This window comes from Diadema antillarum, unplaced genomic scaffold (genome assembly GCF_040938485.1).
Source record: "Diadema antillarum isolate AM-2024a unplaced genomic scaffold, OU_Dant_1.0 scf00000028, whole genome shotgun sequence".
In the NCBI taxonomy this organism is placed as follows: domain Eukaryota; kingdom Metazoa; phylum Echinodermata; class Echinoidea; order Diadematoida; family Diadematidae; genus Diadema; species Diadema antillarum.
Genome location: NW_027270917.1, coordinates 590,143 through 610,999, shown reverse-complemented (window position 1 = coordinate 610,999; position 20,857 = coordinate 590,143). Strand labels below are relative to the sequence as shown.

The following is a 20,857-nucleotide window of genomic DNA, read 5'->3' as shown; positions in this document are numbered from 1 at the left end:
TTTCATAACATTCTAAAAACTGTACAGGATTTGAGATTTAATTAAGAAAATTACAAGAAAATTACAAAGTATCCTCCTGATTTATTGTATAGTAAAATTTTCCACAGACTGGAAGAGTACATGTATATAAAGACATTTTGTGAAACATATGATTTTGCTCTATTCTTAAATACAGGAAGTGAGAATTGTAAAAACTTTCGAGGTAGATCAAACCTGAAGTCCAAATCTAGGTCACAATCATGACAAATATCAAACAAGACATTTTTTTTTCCTAAACTGAAAATCTTTGTTTATCTTTCTTTTAATTAGAATTTCAACTTTAACCACCTTTCCTTGGGTTTGTTGCAGCTTTGCATAAAATAATATGATTCACATCCATACGAATACTTCCATCTGTGATTTCACATGATACTTCCATGGAACTTGTCACTTGCGGTAGGATGTTGTTCAATTTTGAGGCGCACCTCAAGCACTGCCTTGTTTAAGTAAGGGAAGATGAGAGCAAGATATTGTCCTTGGTGTTTCTTGCTAGCAGGGAGACCTGTGAGAGGAGATGAGTTCATTCTCACGGTTTTCTTGTCTGCCTCAAACCCTCGCGGATTTGATTGAGACAAAATTATTCTCGCTGTGGTACTTTTTCTTCCTTACATATAAAGCCAGAAGGCAGCGGTGTCTGTCAACCTTTTTCCATTGCTACTGTTATTGTGCCTCATTTCAAAACATCGCTGATGGACCTTTCAACCTTCAAAAATTGCTCCAAACTGTATATATCTCAAATGACACAAGATTTTAGATAAAATGGGATTGAAAATATTTTCAAAGGTAAAGAATTTCACAAACACTTGGGTATAATGTTGTCTTTAATAAGATTTAGTGATGAGTTTACCTCTGACATATTTCTGGAGTTGTAAGCTGGTCTCCCGCTCCGCGTAATGTGTGTCACTTCTCGAGGGCTGCAATAATCGTAGCTGTTAGCAAAGCCAGATGTTATCTCGTGTGACTGCATTTGAGAAGAACAAGTAGAAGAAAACAAAATCATAAATATCTGGCTTTTGTCATGCTTCAAAATTGTTACAAAAAGCATTTTTACAAAAGATCAAAATAGCTCTACAATTTTGTCTTTCTGTATTCTTATGGTTTTCTAAACTGGAACTATCCTGGGGACCAATCAATGACTATGGCCCTCATTGTTGTCATTAACTGGGTCCAGCACACAGAGTATTTCCTATTTTTCTTTCCATATATATCACATAGGAACACATACACACACAGTCCTGTGCACACAGTACTGCACACGATGGAGGGAAATGAATGTATTCCATATCAGCCGTCATTCACCTCCAACCCTTTCACCTGGGCTCTGCCAAAATAAACAGAAATCAATAAGAAGGGGGGCATCCTTACCCTACTACTGCCTTCCCAAATGCTACAAAAATACACACCAGGCATCAATCGATGCTCCCTGATACAGTTGAAAAAATAGCTCAGCCATATCTTGGCCAAGTTTCCCCTCCCTACTCCCTTTTCCTCTGTTCGTTTCTCCTCTGGTGGAAGGAATCTGTGCGCTGACCCTTGCAGGGGTTAATATAGGGAGACAAATGAAACCAGCTCATAGAGTGTACTGAGCTTGGTTGATGTCATTGCTCTAGGAGAGTGTACTCTCATATCTCAGGCTCATCAAACTTGTGCTAAACATTTCTTCCTGTACCACTTTCTTCAAGCCAGGTGTGTGCTGATGATCTGATAAATATACATTTTATTTAAATTGACTGTTTACATCAATGTGTAAAACTGCAACTATCTACACAGAGAAACCATTTATTTCCACAGTAATCTACAGAACCTGAAAGAAACTATAATATACTTTACAGCTTGGAAGGCAATACTAATGTTTCATTTCTGCTATCTTTTGGACAGGATGTTGGTGCTGCCTTGGACTGAATTATTAGTTGATAGCTTGAACTTGAATCTAGAGAGTAACTACACCAGTTTCATACAGACTTCTCCATTTCCCAAAGAGTAGTCTGTCTCACAGCTCCATCCAGTGACATACCATGTCCTCACATTACATGAGCCTATCTCCTGAAGATATGAATGTACTCCACCATGACTACAATACCTCCATCCAATCCTTAACCATCTGTTAACATATCTTGATCAGTGTCTTCTAACAAGTCTGCACTCCAGAAATAAAGAATAAACTTCTACAGCATATCTACCAATAATGCCTCCCTAGCATGTAATTTACCTCATCTGTTTTCTTGAATCTAAGGGACAAGTTGATGTATTCTCTCTTACAGTGCACCGTTATTATAATTTGTCAATCTATCTCTCTCTCTCTCTTTATACTACTTCATCTTTTTTTTATCTATTTTACCTCCATAACCGTCTTCCACCAATTCTCCCAATTCATTCTTTGAAAATAAAAAAGCTAGGACATTCCCTGGAAATCAGCTTAACCTGCATACAAACACTGCGCCAAAGCTTGGAAACAGCAACAGCATGTGGCAACTATGCATGAGATGAATAAATCAAGGATTAAACAGAAACAAAATGAACTGCCTGTGCTCTTGAGATTACCAACGTTTGCGCTCTCTCCTTCACTGAAAGTAGAAATTGCTGTAACGAGAGAAATGGAAGGTCTCTTCCTCCTCTGCTTCTTTTGAGTAAACAAAATTACGCTGGAAAAAAAAAATCAATCCTCACGTAATTGCTTTCTCAAGGTCAACCATGACAAGACTGAACATTGTTTTTGGTGTATTTAGCTGCATGTGGCTTGTTTGATTGACAAGACAAGAAAAGGTACAGAGTGGTGAGTACAAGATAAAACTCATATTGGGAGAAAAAACAGAAGGAGAAGAAAATCCAGGAAATTCCCAAGGTCCTCATTTCTTTTTTATCTTAGTCATGTTTATTCAACTGCTGCAAGAGGATGCAGGAAATATGAAGATCACGAAGAAGGACAAGTATCATATTTGCATTTTGTGGTGGTTTGTGGACTGGATTATCTTCTGACTTTCAGTTTTTGCAGAATTTTGTAGCTGGGGTGAAGTGCATAAATGAGTTGAGATTCAGAAGGTAAATGTTGTGGTGTTGGAAAAGGTCAGCTCATTAATGATGGAATATGAGCTTAATTGATATTGATTTTTCTAAAGTAATATATTAAATACATTGAACGAGACAATAGAACAACAGATAATATTATACCAAGACTGAAAAGCAAACAAGCCCAGGTGCATTACATGATGATCACACTCAGAATAATTACCAGTATAGCTCCATAAGACATGATTTGTGTTTTTGGAGACAGTTGGTATTGAGGTGAAGATACCAATTGGATAGCCTGAGTACAGACATTAACATAGACATCATCAGTGACACCAGTGACTCATGCTCCACATCTCTATCATCCACCCCATTCATGGAGGGGAGTGAAAGCAGTGTGCCCCACCCCCACACCAGCACTCCATCATCTCTGTCAAATGAAAGCATTCACCTACATCTAACTCTCCTCTCCCAATTTACATCCTGACACACCCACCTTTCCCTAGCTGGATGCATCTACCAATCACCTTACCCATTGCTATGGCTTATTACTCCATCTTGACATACCCCTTTCATAGGAGGATCATCCCCTTCTAGTCCTTTCAAAATGTCCCTATAGCTGGCCTAAGACCTACAACTATTACCCTTGTCTAGTTCCAAACTAAGATATGCCCTTTTCAGGCCCTAATAACAGCTATGACTTAAGCCATTCATCTAGTCCTAAGACCTGTTACCCTGGTCCCAATATCAGTCCATTCTACATGTCCACCCACTGCCTGACAGGGCATCATCCATCATCATGCCCGTTGCTATGGACACAAAAACTCACAACTTTGGAGGTCACATCATTCATCACTGGACCTCGTTAATATGGCCGTACAATCCCTCTTTGAGACTTATAACTGTGGCCCTTTGCTCTATCCTTAAAATACCCTTTCCCTTTCTAGCAGGAGTATACTCTACTATCAGACCTCACACACCCTTGTCACTTCTCTTTCTTGGCAATATATCCCCAGCTATTTTTTTTCCCCTCATCTCCTATACTCATACTGCATCTTGGGTTTCACTTTAACTTCTCCTGGCAATTTGAGGACACACATGTCATACATTACAAATTTTCCTGTATGGCATTTAAAGGAAATGAAGAGCGAAGTCCAGAGCTACCCTTCAAAATTTGATTATCTCCTCATTTCCTATCCAATGAACTTCAAAGATGAAGACAGACACACAATGTTTTCTCTCATCTATTGCATCTTCTCTGCATTTGATACTGTTGCAAAAAGAAGGAAAGAAAGAAATAATACTGATGCCACTTTCATAAAAGCTCCCATGGTTATGCTGATAAATAATGAATGATGTTGATAATACTGTGTATCTATGTTTACTCCACTCTATAACAAAGACAAGAATTATTTTCTTGTTATAAATGACAATGTCACTGTAATGATTTGCATGTATACTCTGTACATCCTGTATCTTTCTCTCGTCCATTTCTTCTACATATATGATTTTTCTATCTTTTTGATAAAATTCCATGCAAAACACCAATATGCTGTTGGTGTTGGTTGACTAACAAATAACATTATATGTACATTCTAGCCTGAAATCAAGGAGCTACAACGTAGCATGTAAACTTTTATGTTTGTAGTATATTTGAAATTCAATATATCACTTTTTAACTGGTATTATTTGTGGCTTCACTTGTACAATTTCAGGTAAAAAAAATGTTGACATATTTTGTTAGAAACATGTATATAAGAAATATATGTGGGCTTTATATTACATAAATCATCAAACGGAGACACATTAGGTAGAGATAAGGATGAGTTACGGCCATCAGTTTGGGGGAAATCTGTCAAATTTTGCAAACTGGATCATTCATCAGAGGTGTTTGGGTTATACGGGGAGGATGGCAGTGTTCCAAAGACAGTAACATGGTCTCAATGAATGTCTTTTGGAATAAACAGATTGGTAAATGAAGATTAATCATCCCACTGAATCTCAATGGAAACCCTCCTGACAGGTTACAAAAAAAAAAGGAACAAGAAATATGAATGGCTTTTTATTACAAACATTTTTGTTCTAATATAATATAAGAATTCTCATTTAAACTAAGGGGATGATAATCACCTTTTCATATTTCTGATAATTCTATGTAAATATCATAAAAAAGCCATGAATCTTGTAATACATTACAAAGGGACAACTTAATCACTTAGCATTGAGTACTATGTGACCTTGGCATAATATTTTCTGTCTCTCTGGCATAAACAAAACCTCTTACAGAATCTTTTACCACTTTCAAAAAGAATACGTTTTTAGGGCCTTACAGCTTGGAAAAATATTCCAGGCAGCGGGCTTCATTGATTCATTATCAGTATCATACATAGGCCCTTGAGAAATTTGAATGATAATAGTGTATCGTTTGGATTCATGTGTTTAGCCCCTTGACATGAGACTCATGGTGTGAAACTTATGCTGAATACATTCACTTATTTGGAAAGTAGCAAAAAATATGTATTTGAGCAAGAGAGAAAGAGAATGCTCCAGGCTAAGGCTAGATTATATAAAACAGCTGTAAATATGGAACATCTGAACATGTACTTGGATCTTTATATAGATACGTTGTCTGGACACACATGATATGACAATTTATCGGACATGAAGGCAATCTATAGTCCCTTGGTGGTTTCCTAAGGGTGAAACCTAACACCAGTAGCAATTACTGGAAGCTAATCACTGTCTATTGTTCTGCCTATCTACCCTCGATGGCAAATAATTAGAGCAGGGAAAGAATTAGTCCATGTCATTCTGGTATAAGAGAAAAGTACAAGGAATAAAAGAAAGGATTGAGATAGAGATAGAGAGAGAAAGGCAGAGAGAAAGAAATAGACAGAGAGATTGAGTTGACTGGAGGAAGGACAAGAAGATGACCGGTCATTTGAATCTCGTTCTCGCTAGCGAGTAAAATGACCACAAGTCTCACGTCATGCTGCTAAATTGAATTGCATGATCCTTACGACCCATTACACATTCACCAGCATCAGGCTAAACAAAGAGGTCTAAAAGTTAGATCATTATGTAGGTTTTTAAACACCTATTAGTACACCCATCGGGTGGATATTTTACATCAAACTACCGACCTGATGCACTGGACTTCAAGTGTTACAACTTGGAACATCTTATGTGACCATCACTGCAGGCCAATGTACTTTGTATGATCTGTAGTCTAGTGCGTCTTAATAAAAATTGAGAAAGTCAAGGGAGTGATGGCACTAATGGTCATCTAGTGTGGTCAGCTGGTGTGTATTCCTGGCATGGAACTCATTTGAAGGCATTTAACACTATATAAGAACACTACTACCATGAATTAAGCAGCTCCCATACATACTCATACTTTATAGAGATTATACACAGCTAGAGTTGTCACAATGTCATAGTCACAACACATATGACAAAAGAAAAAGAAAAGAAGTTGAGTAAAAACATGTTTGCTATGCTACAGAAATTTTTCCAACATTTCTTTTTTTTTAAATGTGACATATAGTCTGACACAACTACAGCTGACTCAGCGAGAAGATGCTAAGCGCATTCACAAACAGTCTTATCAGTGGAGAACTTGGTTTGGCACGCACACAAATAATAAAACTGCAATCGATAACCTAAACAGATTAGGACAGCTGTCATAACAGTTCTTAGTTCTTCACGGAAATTTTACCTCACTGAAGCAAAATATGGATTCAAGCTCTCTAGCTTGGCAAGAAATGGTGAGATACAAAGGTACAATATGACATCAGTCTTTTCACATTATGCAATTTATGAAAGAAAAAAAAACCCAGAAAAAATATGATCTTATTGTTTCTCTTTAAAAAATACAGATTTTTATAGGTTGAGTATACTCATAAAAATATTGAAAATCAAGAATGTTGGCAGTAGGTCAAAAAAAAGAAGAATAAACAAACCAGGCAAATTATCTCTACATGCTGTGAGTATACAGAAGAGATTTGAAATGTGTGTTTTGATGAGTACCTTACACAAGAGCTATGTGTAATGATTATATCATAGATGGGGGCTACAGAAAGAATCAGAGAGACTGAAGAAAAGGACTGGTTTAATGCACATAATGGTTTTCCCTTATCAAGATAATCAATACACAAGGGATGAGGAATGAATGAGAGAGAGAAAGGAAGAGGGCAAAGAAAACCCCAGAGACAAGGAACACGAAGAAAATAATGGAAATTCATTCAGGGATTAATTATCCACCAAATGAAATGACTTTGAGTCTAATCATCCACACCAAACTCCCTCCAATGGTCCCCAGGGAAATGTGCGTCTAATTTACAGCTGTCACTTGGGATGAGATTGTGCAGGTCATTAAGGATCCCATCGCCATGGTAACCTTGCTAATTACTTACACCAGGCTGCCCTTCTTATAACCTGCTGAAGGAAAGCTTTCACCTCATGTGGTGTTACTAGCAGGGATGTTTTAATTACTTGCAAAATTGTTTTTCACAGGACCCTCACTACAGAAAAGGAAAGTTATCAGTATTTTACAAATATTTATTTTGCTTATTTATTGTGGGATCTCAATTTTCTATTTGAATTCAAACAAAGATGTAATGATAATGGTGCGGTATAATGATGCATGTTGTGACATAAATGCCCTCTTTCAGACTCAACTAGGATATGATTGGGAAATGATATATAGATACATGTACAAACATTTTCTGTATGTATTTGCGTGTGGGTGTGTATGTGTGTATGTGTGTGTGTGTGTGTGTGTGTGTGTGCGTGTGTGCATATTTGTTAATTTAGATACTGATCAACCACCTTAACAATTTAACTTTAGAAGAACTGAATAATTTGATAAAGGCCTCAGATCATAGTTCTGAATTATATATGTAGATCTAGGAGGCACTTCATAGGATAGTGACATAATCTAGAGTTTAATCAACACAAATTAATGTACATGAGTAGGGCTGTTTCCCACCCCCTACATATATAAATGTACACACAGAAACACAGACACACACGCACACACACACAAACTCATTTGAACTTCTTCAAATAAATTTAATGTCGGCATTATAATGACTCAAAGATTGGACTAATGCAGCATGGTTTTGCAACCGAAATATATCAATCCTTTTAATCAAATTCATTCCCCTGCTATCGAAGCCAAAATCAGGTCATATTTGAATTTACTGATGTCAGAAATGAATGACACACACAGTCAGAAAAAAAAAGATGTGTCTCTTAGAGATAAGGCGGTGATAACTAAGGAAAAATGGGAGGTGGAATAAGTAGAAATCTGTCTTAAAAAGTCCATCAATTAGGACTGATGCAGAAATCGGCATTAAGCTACAAAATGTATGCCTCGGGTTGTGAGCCACTTTCACCATGTAATTGGATTTTCAATTTTAATGGCGCATTTCACGCATGGCCTCACATTGCATGCAGTTGGAGCAAAATGTAGTAATGAGTCAATGAATTGATTTTGTACAATTTCAGATTTATTATACATTAAATATGTGCGCTGAGCAAAAGCTAATTGCATTTCAGCAGCGTAATGGAGCGCGGGCTCGGTAACAAATCTCTTCAGGGCATGTGAGCCAAGCCGCTGTGAGTAGGGGTCGGGTGGCTGAGTAACAGCTCTAATTGGTGTACACTCTCTACAAGACAAGTAACACACAGATGTCATGATGGGCTCCAAAGGTACAGGGCTTGTCAGCAAAGGTGCAAAGACATGGTGATATATTTAGTAGGCTATAGGAAAGTAAGCATTGGTTGAAATGGATTGTACTGTTTGGAAGGAATTTTTCTCTGTTATGGGAAAAATAAACACCACTATACTGTACTCAACCACATTACAGACTGAGAACATTATATTGCAAAAAAACACCACCAAAACACAGTTTATTTCATGAAGCACCTTGTACTAGCTGGCAAGGATGATAACATTAAATACTAGCATGGAAACACTCAAAGTGACAGTTTAAAGCACAGCCCTCTAGAATATTGCCCAAAAAAGTAACAAAACGCAACAACCCAACCAAATGTACATCTCAGTCAGTTTTCTTCTATTTCACCACAAGACCAAAACCTGTGTGCCAGCATGCTTTGAAAACTGCCTAGAAATATTTTCACATTAAATTGCTGGCAAATTTCATGAATATGTGTTTTTTATTCTCGCATTCTGTTTTGCATAAATATTTTCAATTCTAAAAGGTTGCTTACTTCAAAGATATCATGTTATCATGAAGCATACGTGGTTGAATTCAATTAATGCTGATTATTCAATGAACTTGTCATTATGAACCAAATGTTGACAATGTTATGTGGGGCTGGTAAGTATAGTAAATGACTTTTTGTTAGAAAACAGAGATTCCTCTTCTATCCAGCTTCATCAAAAGAAAACCAAAGCATACGATACAATAAGCCTCAATGGGCACCATGGTTGACACAGGCTTGGAGTTTTGTCAAGGCCCACTGGAATACACCATCTGTGCACCCATGGGATTAACACAGTCTCTCTTTACCCCTCTGGTCTACACAACTCCCCCTCAATCACTCCTTAATACACCATAGAGGGAGTGTTACAAGAGGGACTCAACATTTCAAAGCATTTAATCATACGTGAGACTATCCTTTGATATTTTATAACTCTTCTCCCTGTGGTTTCAAGGATTTCATTCAAATCACTTCAAAAACATGTTCAAACAGGTTGACATCATGGACTTTGGTATACTTCAAAGGCTAGGACAATATTGACCTAATGTACCAGACAAGCAATAAAGAGAATTGATGTCATATGTGACCTTATCATGTGGCTAGAAATCCTTACACAAAAGGGGGAAAGTTGTATGCTGCCCTCCTGTGTCCCAATGGATACTGTCATAATTCAACCAAATAAGACATAAAGACATTGATTGATTTCTGTAGATAGGTCAAGAAGGGTTTGTCTGGGGTCTCATTCTCATTCACCAACAATAAACAAAAAGCATTTACTTTAATCAGATAAGCAGAATGATTAACAGATCACAGCTCTCACTAAATTGCTTCGATAATTGGAAAATACATAATACATCTAATTTATAAAAAAAAAGCTAAGTGAATGAGTTCTATTTATAAACAGAGATATCTTAGACTGGATCCCTGTACTATAAGATTATTCCTTTCTATAAAATCAACAAATGTATACAAACTACATACCTTACAACAAGCTTTGCCTAAAGAAGAAAAACACTTGAACGAGTATGCAGAGTTGAGATATCATGCTGCATGTTAATCATCAAGTATTATATTTCAGATAAAAGCAACACATATAACAAACACCAGTACTTCAGATCACTACTGTTTGCACACATACATTCACTTGCAAAGAATATTGTCCCTGGTTATTGCTACAACACACATGGACGGAGAAGGGACAATTAAACATCAAGCAGCCGGTATCAGATTCTCTTCCAAAATGAGAGCTTTGTATGGCATGTGGTTGAGAGTATGTTGATTGACAGCTGTAAGAGTGGGAAAATATAGACATAGAATCATTATCGCTTTTTCTCCATTTCTCAAATTGTGCCCTTTGTCAGTAAAGTGTCAGTCATTGATGAAATCTGCTGGCAGACCCATAGCGAGGGAAGTGACTCAATCGAAAGATAAACAGACATTAATTTCCCATGATCCTTCAGAAATCTTACCACCGACACTCCATGGAGAAGGGGCAATGACAGGCTGTTGTGGGGGGGGGGGGGGTATAGGGCTGGCTGGGCCAAATCAACTGAGCTGGAAAATTTGCCATACTATATTTTTCAGGCAAAGCAAACAGATCATCTTTTTTTTTTTTCATTAACTTGTTGAAGTATTGCGGGTAGCTACATTTGGGAAGTGCTATGTGTAAGTAGAAGTTTTAAGAGGCTGGCTAGACAAGACACATTTTCCCTCACAACTGTTTGCTACAGACTGGCCTTGGGCTTCTATGTGAAACCGATGATCTTTATCATTAAGACAATCTAGCAAAATAAAAGGATCTAGAATGCACAATATATATAAATGTTTATGTGTATTAAACTATTAACTGGATGTGCATGACCGACCTGTATGTGTGTATTACTAAAGCATTCAGATCTGCCAAAGTATTGACTAGACCCAAAATATGGCACAGCGAACGGATCATCTTTTCCCCCCTTTTTTTGACAACTGTGCACTCATGAGAAAACACAAAGAAATATTCCAGTTGAAACAAAGACCTGTTCAGTTTTTAGAAGGCTGGTTTTGATGGTTTAGATGGTATGTATTCACTCAGAAAATTCATTCCACTTTTATGTAATGCAGCAATCATTTGCCAAGCCCTCATAACTGACCCATGAAAACATTCCATAAACAAGCCTTGAAATTGTAGTTTTGTATAGATGGCTACATAAACAAGTAAGTTTATCTTTCCGTCATACACAAACACAAAATTTCTCAACGGGATTTGTGTAATCATTTGACTGATACTGATTAGGAGCTCATGACAGCAACATAGATTGTTCCATAAAAGCCTGTTTCTCCCAGAAAGCAGTTAGGTCTATTTGATCAGAAATACTACATTAAAAATTCAGGAATGATGAGGCTAATGAGAGATCAGAAAGCCAGAGTATTAGTAAGGGGTGGGGAGAGGGGGGCTACAAAGCACTCTGTATAAGTGGCAAGAGGCTAAGGAAAGGAAAGCAATATATCGATGTTTAATTAGCTGTTGAGATCTGTCTAGTGTCCCTAGAGGGTTGGGTGATGCAGTCCACCAATCAGCCATGATAAACAGCTCTCTCCATTATCGCTGCTCCACTCTAGAGAAAGCCCTTGTGTATTCAAAACTTGGCTTGTCAGAGGAGATGAGGAGGAGGGGAGGAGGTGGAAGGGGGAGGAAGATGGGAGGAGGATGGATGAAGGATGGAAGAAAGGAGAATAGTTTGGAGGAGGAAGAAGAGGAGGAAGAGGAGACAAAAAGGGGGAAGAAGTGGAGATGGGTTGGTTGTGGTATGGGATGGAACGTAAGGACTTACAGTAACAAGGAAAGATGTAAAAAGTAAGCTATATATGGTAACATCACCAACTGATCCAGTGAATCACCTCTGTAATGAACTCTCCGTCTCAATGGACAAGTGAAGAGCTGATTTGACCAAATAATTGTAGCATGAAGACTGAGAATATCACACACAAATCTAGGGTTAAGTCCAAACTCTGTGTGCACAGCAGGAAAAGCAAAATGCAATGAAAGACGAAGCATACCAAAAACAGCGAAAGATGAAATGAAAACAAATGAAAAGAAAAGATTCCATCATGTCCTTTGTACAGAAGTAAAGCAAGAAATATTGGTCATAACCAGCTCAATACCCTGTGGGGGTGGTCAAGAATCATCACACCATAAATTACATTTCAAAGAACAACTAAGAGAAGAAAAGAATCATTTCATTCTGGATATTAAAAGATAAGTTTTCAGATTTCCCATTCACTGCCGGAACATCATTACAAATGTCATCGCAGAAATAATTGCAGACACATATCTGATTTACAGCTTCCCCCCTAAAAACACTGGCTCTCTCATGTTTACACAGCTTCCTATCAACAAACACCAATGGGCAATCCTGGGCAAATACATGGAGGTATCAAATATGTCACTTTATCAAATTGCATGTTTCCAGCTCACAATGATGCTACTTCCTGCCACTGGGGTTGATGTCGTGATGAAGTCCATTTTGTATGTAAATGAAACAACAATGTTAACACAGTGCAGTGTTGCTTTCTTTCCCCCATGGACACCACTGTGGCATGGGAGATGAAGCATGGGAAGCCAACAGAAGTCAAATTCAGAATGCATAAATCTCTCATTTACATTCGCCATGAAGCAATCCTTTACATACATCAAATAAATACTCTTCTATTTACATAATTTTGACACTTTGACACCTCTAGATCCACTGGTATTTGCTTTCTTTTATGATGACAAAACAAAAAATGAAGGAGAGAAAATGGGGGGGGGGGGATAGAAAAGCAAGAGGCTGAAAGAAGGGGACAAAGTTATTTGTTATAAAGTATGGCATAAATTTGGGTGGAGTGTTTGCGCACAATCACAACCCCGTAATGGCTCATGTAAAGACTGAATAATTCATGGGGCAAACAGCCGAGTTTAAGAGTAATTGAATCCCGCTGAGGCCTTCATCCATAAGCAATTAGCTGGCGTTAAGCACCCTTGTTTCTTCATTCCAAAGCAGGGTTTTTTCCTACCTTTTTTTTTTTTTGGGGGGGGGAGTTACATGGACTGAGGACTAAAATACCCAAGTAAAGGATGTTATAAAGGAAGGTGATAAAGGCAGAGAGAATGAACAAGACAACTTTCTAGGGTTAATATACGACATCACACTGCTTTAAAAAGAGATGGGTATATATCACCCTTCCACGGTGGTTATAGACTCACAAATCATGTTGACTACTGATTTCTGATGAGAAGAGGAGCTTCAGGGTGCAATGTAAACTCTTTGTGTGTTTTGAGTACCCATTGGCACAAAAAAAAAACCCTCATAGCATTGTACACACTGTCCAAATTCCCTGGCACACACACAAAAAAGTTTAAATAGACCAACACATAGCTGAGAGCTTCAAGAGTAACAGCCAGAGCTCCAGAACTAATAAAATACTTAACCCAAATTAACTGTCAGCTTTCTATCTCAGTGAGTCACACCTGTATTATTTCAATCTTTACCATTCTACAAGATTTGCCAAACATAAGAAATTCCCTCTGGACCAGAGTTTCCATATTTTCCACATGATTATGACTATTAGGAAATATATAATGAAGTGATTGCAACAATTAAACCCTAAAGACATTATGAGACTTCCACACCCTTATCTGATCATACATGCTTTCACTAATCTGATGTGGTAAAAATGACAGCCAACTAAATCAGATCTTTAATTGATTCCTGTTTTCTCAGGGAATTGGTTAGAGTCTAAACACAGACAAGCAAGTGGAGTAATGAATCAAGGCGGCCGGCCCTGGCTAACGGTAGCCCCAAGTCCTCTCCTGACACGCCTGGGCAAGAGGCAGATGTGAAGATTAGCTGCACGCTATGGCACCCTAATCAAATGGAAATTTGGGCCCACGGCAGTGAAATCCGATACTACAGACCGACACCTGTTTGACAGCTTATGAATTCACTCATATTCACTACACCCTGCTCCCTAGGAGAGGAGCAAGAAAAAAAAATTGAATGGGATTATCACGTCAGCGATTGAGTGCCAAAATATCTCTCCTACACAATAAGCCAGCTCTCCCAAGGCAGTCAAACATCCATTTCATCACCCAATTTCTCTCTCCCCTCTAGCGCATAAAGATGCCACAGTAATTTCTGCTAAAAGTTCATTCCAAATTACACCTGATTTATTCCCTGATGACGACCTTTTTTAAACAAATATGCTAAATAGTCTCCTCATGCCGTACTCTTCCACAAGCACAACACTTCTTGTGTTTATTTATATCCTGCTCACCCTTCAAAAATCCTTGTTTCTTCCCCTCTTCTCTCCGCCTCATTCCACTTTCCCCTCCATTGCCTGCCCATCCAGAGAAAAATTTGTCCAGTTAAAGGCTTGCAGAATGGCCTCTGGCTATTACTGCTTAGTATCTGTAAGAGTGGCTATACATCACTTATACATTATAACCACAGGCACGATACTTCAAGGCGTCTAGGATAAAAAAGAAATCTTTGTTTATCACCGCCCGACGATTTTCTCACCTAACTGTTCTCTTCATCTATCTCTTTCTCTCTCTCTCTCCCATGGCAGTTCTCTCCATTTGCATCAAAGTGTGTGTGTGTGTCTGTCTGTGTGTGTCTGTGTGTGTGTGTCTTTGTGTGTGCACTAATGTGTGTAGGTGTGTGTATGTGTATATGATACAATACATATGACAATCAGTTGTACAATGTAACAGGCATGCACCTGTAATGTGAGGAGGAGGAGAGAAGTGAAATCAATGGAGTCTGTTCTGTTGACATGCTACTGCCAGATGTTTTTCCCCATTTATTGAAAAGTTGAAGTCTGAATCTCATCATAAATTGATATTGACTATTGTATGGATGGATAAATCAATACGGATGGATAATTAATGACCCTGGATACAGCTATCAGTTGGCTCCAGTTTCATACACACACAACACACACACAGCGCGTGCACACATGTGTAAATTGATAGAAAGAGAAAGAGATAAACAGAAAGATAAGTACAACTACCTATCTTACTCATGTTTCAGAGATTGAACAATTGCTTTCAATTTTCAGTTAAAGGTGCATGGTCCCGGTGTTTTAGTCAAATACGTACGTGGGCGCACGGCGCAAATTTCCTATAGAGACCTACGCTATCGACACCTCTTTAGTGCTTACGCTTTGGCCCACTTCCCCGAGTCCGAAGAAGTCCGATCCACTGTAGTCAGTGGTCCGATCACAGTTCGGCTCATGATTCGGCTGAGGGGGATGACAGCTTTAGCAAACTTCTTTTGTGATGTCATAATAACAAGCACATATGCACGCACCCTGGCATTACTACAGACTGCGCGATGCGCAGAGAAGACAACGAAGACAACGTTACTTAGCAACACCTACGCACTTTACTCTTGATGACAGCTCAACTTCGGTAATCTTTGTATCAATGCTAACGGTGATCGGCAGTATCATCAACAGCGCCCTCTACACTACCGGGACTATGCCCCTTTAAATGGTCAGTGTGGTTGATAACACAAACCTTGTCAAATATTATGCACATTCAATATGAATGCAGGAAATAGAGCCCTCTTTACAGTATATGAATACATGACTATGTCACAACAAAGCCTTTAGCAAGCACAGTCAAACCTGTCTTAGTGGTCACTTGTCTTTAATGGCCACTTTTTTCATGTCCTTTGGGTAGAAGCTATAGTCAGGTTTGACTGTACTCCGGGTTCATATCTACTGAAGATTTGTGGTAGATAGGTTCATACAAATCATGTAGCTGTAGGTTTGTCTACCTCAGGTTAAAGCTTACCAATAACAAGACACCTTGTGATAAACTGCACTTCCTCATATTGATAAGAAACAACAACATTACAATAAGCCCTTTGTGCTGTGTATTTTACTAATGCCACTTTCATTCAATGTCAGCAAATAATCTACCCATACACGAGCTGTAGTTCCACATTGACACTTAACAAACAGCTGAGGTCACTGCATGGCAGTGTAGTGCACACTGGTTCTTGTTTTACTTTCTTTTTTCAATTGCATCTGACTGTAATCAATCAATGGATGATGACTTGTCTCACTGTGAGAAAACTTTAACAATCAAGTACAATTCTATGTGCTTTGGGGCCCTGTCTAATGAAGTACTGTGAGTAGAATGAGAAAGAATGATCTGCTTCACCTGTGGCTACTGATGTCCAGTATGGCCACTGATTCACACCAACTTTCCACTCATCACTTCGTTCCCTGCCCATGGGGAGAAAACTTGAAGCAAAACGATGCTGGAAAAGGGAAGACACGATGATCATACATCTGAGTGAAAGCTGATGAGGGCAAAATCTTCTCCTCTGAAATTAAACTCTAGCGTAAGCCTGAAGCTTTCCATTAGCTTGTATTGAGGTCATGGCATGGCTGGACAATACACAGGCTGGTCAACAAGGGAAAGTCAATTACAATTTGACCCCATTATGCCAAACAGAGATGAGCTACGCTCAATCAATAAATTTGTGACCAATTACCCTCTGCCCAATGTTAAAAGGCAACGAGTGCCATCTCTATATTTTTCCTGCCTACCCCTTACACCAACAAATCTTCACACTATTGAAGATAGTGTGATATGAACCTGTCACTGTATACAGGAATATCAGATGCTATAGATATCAATATAGCTCTTCTGTTTGTGTGTCCGCAATATCACAGAACGTCAGCTTGCATAATGTATGAATTGTATGTCATGATGATATCTATATGAATACTATGATAGATATCTACATTTGAATGAATGTGAATTACATTTGTATGATATTGCAACTTTTGACCAGTGCCACACTACACTTCTGCAAAGCATAACTAATTCATTCTGTCACAGTAGGGTTGTCAATAGAACACATGTATGTAGGTTTGCATGGCCCACTATGAACAGAGGACACAGCACAGCTAGATGTGTGTTTGTCACGCATTATAAGTAGGAGCCCAGTGATGGCATTATGAAATCATTTCACTGTCAATTCATTGCTCTATTTTATGGCATTATGATACAGCAGTGTACTTCATACATAGCATTCCTGCGGCTTTTCACATGAAGGAAACTAATGCACACAATATTATCATAAAAGGATTACTTTATGTCAAATTGTGTTAGAGAATGGCCTACACTCAATAATCATGAAGCATATGTTTGAGTATTTCTGTACAAGTATTATTTTCATAATACATGTAATATTATTCAAAACAGAGTTATCAGTCTCAGCAATGGTTTCCATACAATCCTTTTGTCATGAAGTGGCATTTTCTCTTTCTGTAGGTGACAATTAAAGCAAACTTCTTTGCTCTTTAATTTCTTTCTTTACAGATGTGTGGAGATTAAAAGTCTTCAAGCACTTACATGCCTTCTATACTTGAGTTTCCTTTAGAAATCTGATATTTCATTGCGAATGTGTTGTACCGATACATTTCTAATTCGTAAATTGCTAATATTGTTAAGTTGTTGTTAAGAAATCTGATATTTCTTTGCAAATGTGTTGTACCCATAGATTTCTAATTTGTAAATTGCTAATATTGTTAAGTTGTTGTTAAGAAATCTGATATTTCTTTGCAAATGTGTTGTACCCATAGATTTCTAATTTGTAAATTGCTAATATTGTTAAGTTGTTGTTTATGGTTTTTTTTATAATGATCACATTGACTATTGGTGTGTTTGAATTGCATAACACTATGACCTCTTTAACTATGACTATCAGAAAAAACAAAATAATTTCACGAAATGAACATGAAAAAAAAGTGTGTTTGAAAGCAGAAACATTATTTGTATTCATGAATAATGAATTGAAAATAAAACTTTATTGAAAAGGAGAAAAGAGAGAAAAAAATTCAATCTACCAAGCTCATGGAGTCTTCATTCATTGGTTGATAGATTTGAGGATCATGTCATTAGGCTGAGACCAAGACTCATAGTGCATATAAATAAATATGTATTTATTTCTGGACATTGCAAATGAAATTTATGATATTAAGCAGGAAGAGAAGAGAGCGAAGAGAGGGGCGGTAAAGTGAAACCAGACTGTATGGCTTCCTTTCTTCCGGTATCAGACAAGTGAATGGGATGAGTCACACCACGCAAAGCTTGTCTCTTTTGTTCCAAGAAATTGGTCAGGATTCTCTAAAACAAATTACTGATCGTGCCTCCCTGTCTAAACAGAGAAGAGCAGTGGGCTGCAAACACAAAGTGCCATTCATCACCTCAGCAGCCTGTGAGTGAGGAAATATCACAGCTTTCTTACACTTTTACCTTTTTCATACAAAGGTCTTCACCTCATATAACACAACCTAAATGCATAAATTCACAGGATTTATACACCTCTTGTCTTTTCTGTAATGGTCAGGATAGATAAAAACAAAAACAAAAAACAGATGAACAGATATTGCACTTTTCAAATATCATAAATTAAAATATCCCTACCTATAGATATCATACATAGTCATAAAAACATATATTGTCTATCTTTGTTGCACAGTAAAAAATATGTTTGTTCATGATGGATTTCAAAGCTACAAGGAAAAACAAATAATTTTGAGATATAATCAGGTTTCTATAGATCATACGACCATTACCTATCCAGTTTGAGTCAGTTTTGAATGAACTGCCTCTTGAAATAAATTTTCCTGCTTGAGGAGAGGATGTGACTAAGAACGTCATTGGAGAAGGAGACAGGGAGGGGTGGGGAGAATGAATGGGAACTTTGGAGACACACATGTCTACAAAGTATGTTCATACATGCCTATCTCTATTTCAGCTTCTTCTTCTACATCAAATGACAAAATTTACAACTGTTATCTGATAAGTCAGATCAGATTTCTGTGGCAGTCATTAATCAGCGTGTGGAAAGTGTTTACATCCACGTCAAGTGTGAAGTACAAGGCAGGACCTATGAGACTGTTTAGCTTCAAAAACTGTGATATACTTACTGAAATCCAATGTTTGCAAAGTCAGTAAACAAAGCCCTGCATGGTAAGTATGCTGCGTACCACGCTGGCAAGATAAACCACTTTGGAAGAGAGTAGATTGCTCTCAGCTAATACTAATGACCAGTTTATCAGATTTTGCCTGTCTTTAACCCTAGTACTGCCAATGAACCATTCCAACATCCTGAAAATCCATCATTCAAACAGTCTCATACCTGATAAGGAAGTTTTTACCAATCCGTAATTCTTCTGATATGTATACAACCTTGTCTGACTTCAAGTCAGATTTGTTATTATGATAGATTTCATGTACAGTAGGTTTACCATAGTCTTTTACAGAGGTCAACAAAGGGTCAAATGACTTTAATAAGTTGTTCACACATCTGAATGCAGAGAAACTTACAAGCACTGTGTTCTATAACATTTTGATATTTTCTTTGACATAATATTGAATTCTGCAGGCTCTACACTATGAATCTCTTCCACATGAAGAGACAGATGATAAAAACAAATTTTACCCTTTTAACTATAAAATGGTACATAGCTAGAGCAAAGGAAATGACTAGTAAGATAAATGGACAGTGGCTGAAAAAAATGTAACCTCATTTGGTCACTGAAATACAAAGATATAATTTTACTCTCACACTGAAATGGAATCATACATTCATCCACATTGCAGCAGGCTGTGCTCTGTAGGACTTGAAACCTTGCTTTACGGTTATCACTTCATATCATTATCACTTCCAGCAACAATTACAAACAATCTGAATCTACTCTTTATTAATCCTATCAACACACTCTCTAAGTCCTCTCATGCAAGTATAGCGCATTACAGTTATTCAACAACATGACCATTGCACAGCCATGACAATTCACTCACCGACATCAGTAAAGTTCGCATCTCCACTGCCCCCTGAACTGAACAAAAAATCTGGCTCTACGACGGCTTGACTGTGGGTATTATTCCCCTTGCGTCGCTGGCTCAGTGACACAATGCGTGGCCGGACAAAACGGGGGAAAGAGAGCGAGGAATAAGAAATGACGGCAAGACAGGGGAGGAAGACTGTCAGGATCCCAGAGCGTTGTAAGCGTGATTACCAAAGCTGTGAACAGACCGCAGGCTGTGAGCAAACTGATGATGATAGAATTGGGAGTAAGTCATCACTAGGTGGCTGAAAGTAAGGTATCTCATGAATCACACGGTGACTAATTGAGGGATGGGGTGGAGGATGGTAAAGTGGGTCTTCTTTGTTTACAACCCTGTTTGTTTGTTTATTTGTTTGTTTGTTTGTGGGGGAGTGGTGTGGGCAGAAAATCCAAACAAGAGTCTCCAGTGCTTTGTCTGTACATACATATCAATATTTAGTTTTACCATGAATTCTTGACTTTTTATCATTGCTCTTCATTGTGTGTCTATCTCTAATTTTTGACATCAATGCTTCTCAGTATTTGTGCATTTTCATTGCAGGTTTTTGTGACATCATACGAGAGCATATTATACTTCTTAGTGGAATTCAAAGTTTATTTGATGAAAATTGGTTTTCAAAATCAATGGCTGAGATATCAAAAAACAAACAGGTCCTAATAAAAGGTGGGACCCACCTTCATT

The 20,857-nt window shown here is 37.9% G+C and overlaps 1 protein-coding gene across 3 annotated transcripts in view; it reads right to left on the bottom strand.

Moving 5' to 3' along the window:
• Positions 1 to 20,857, bottom strand: part of LOC139736466 (TOX high mobility group box family member 4-like) — a 165,357-nt gene that overhangs the window by 22,417 nt on the left and 122,083 nt on the right. For all 3 annotated transcript variants that reach the window (XM_071647228.1, XM_071647234.1, XM_071647220.1), the window contains one exon: positions 887 to 1,000. In XM_071647228.1, coding sequence (XP_071503329.1) covers positions 887 to 895 — 9 coding nt within the window. In that variant the 5' untranslated portion in view covers positions 896 to 1,000. The remainder of the gene's footprint in view (positions 1 to 886; positions 1,001 to 20,857) is intronic.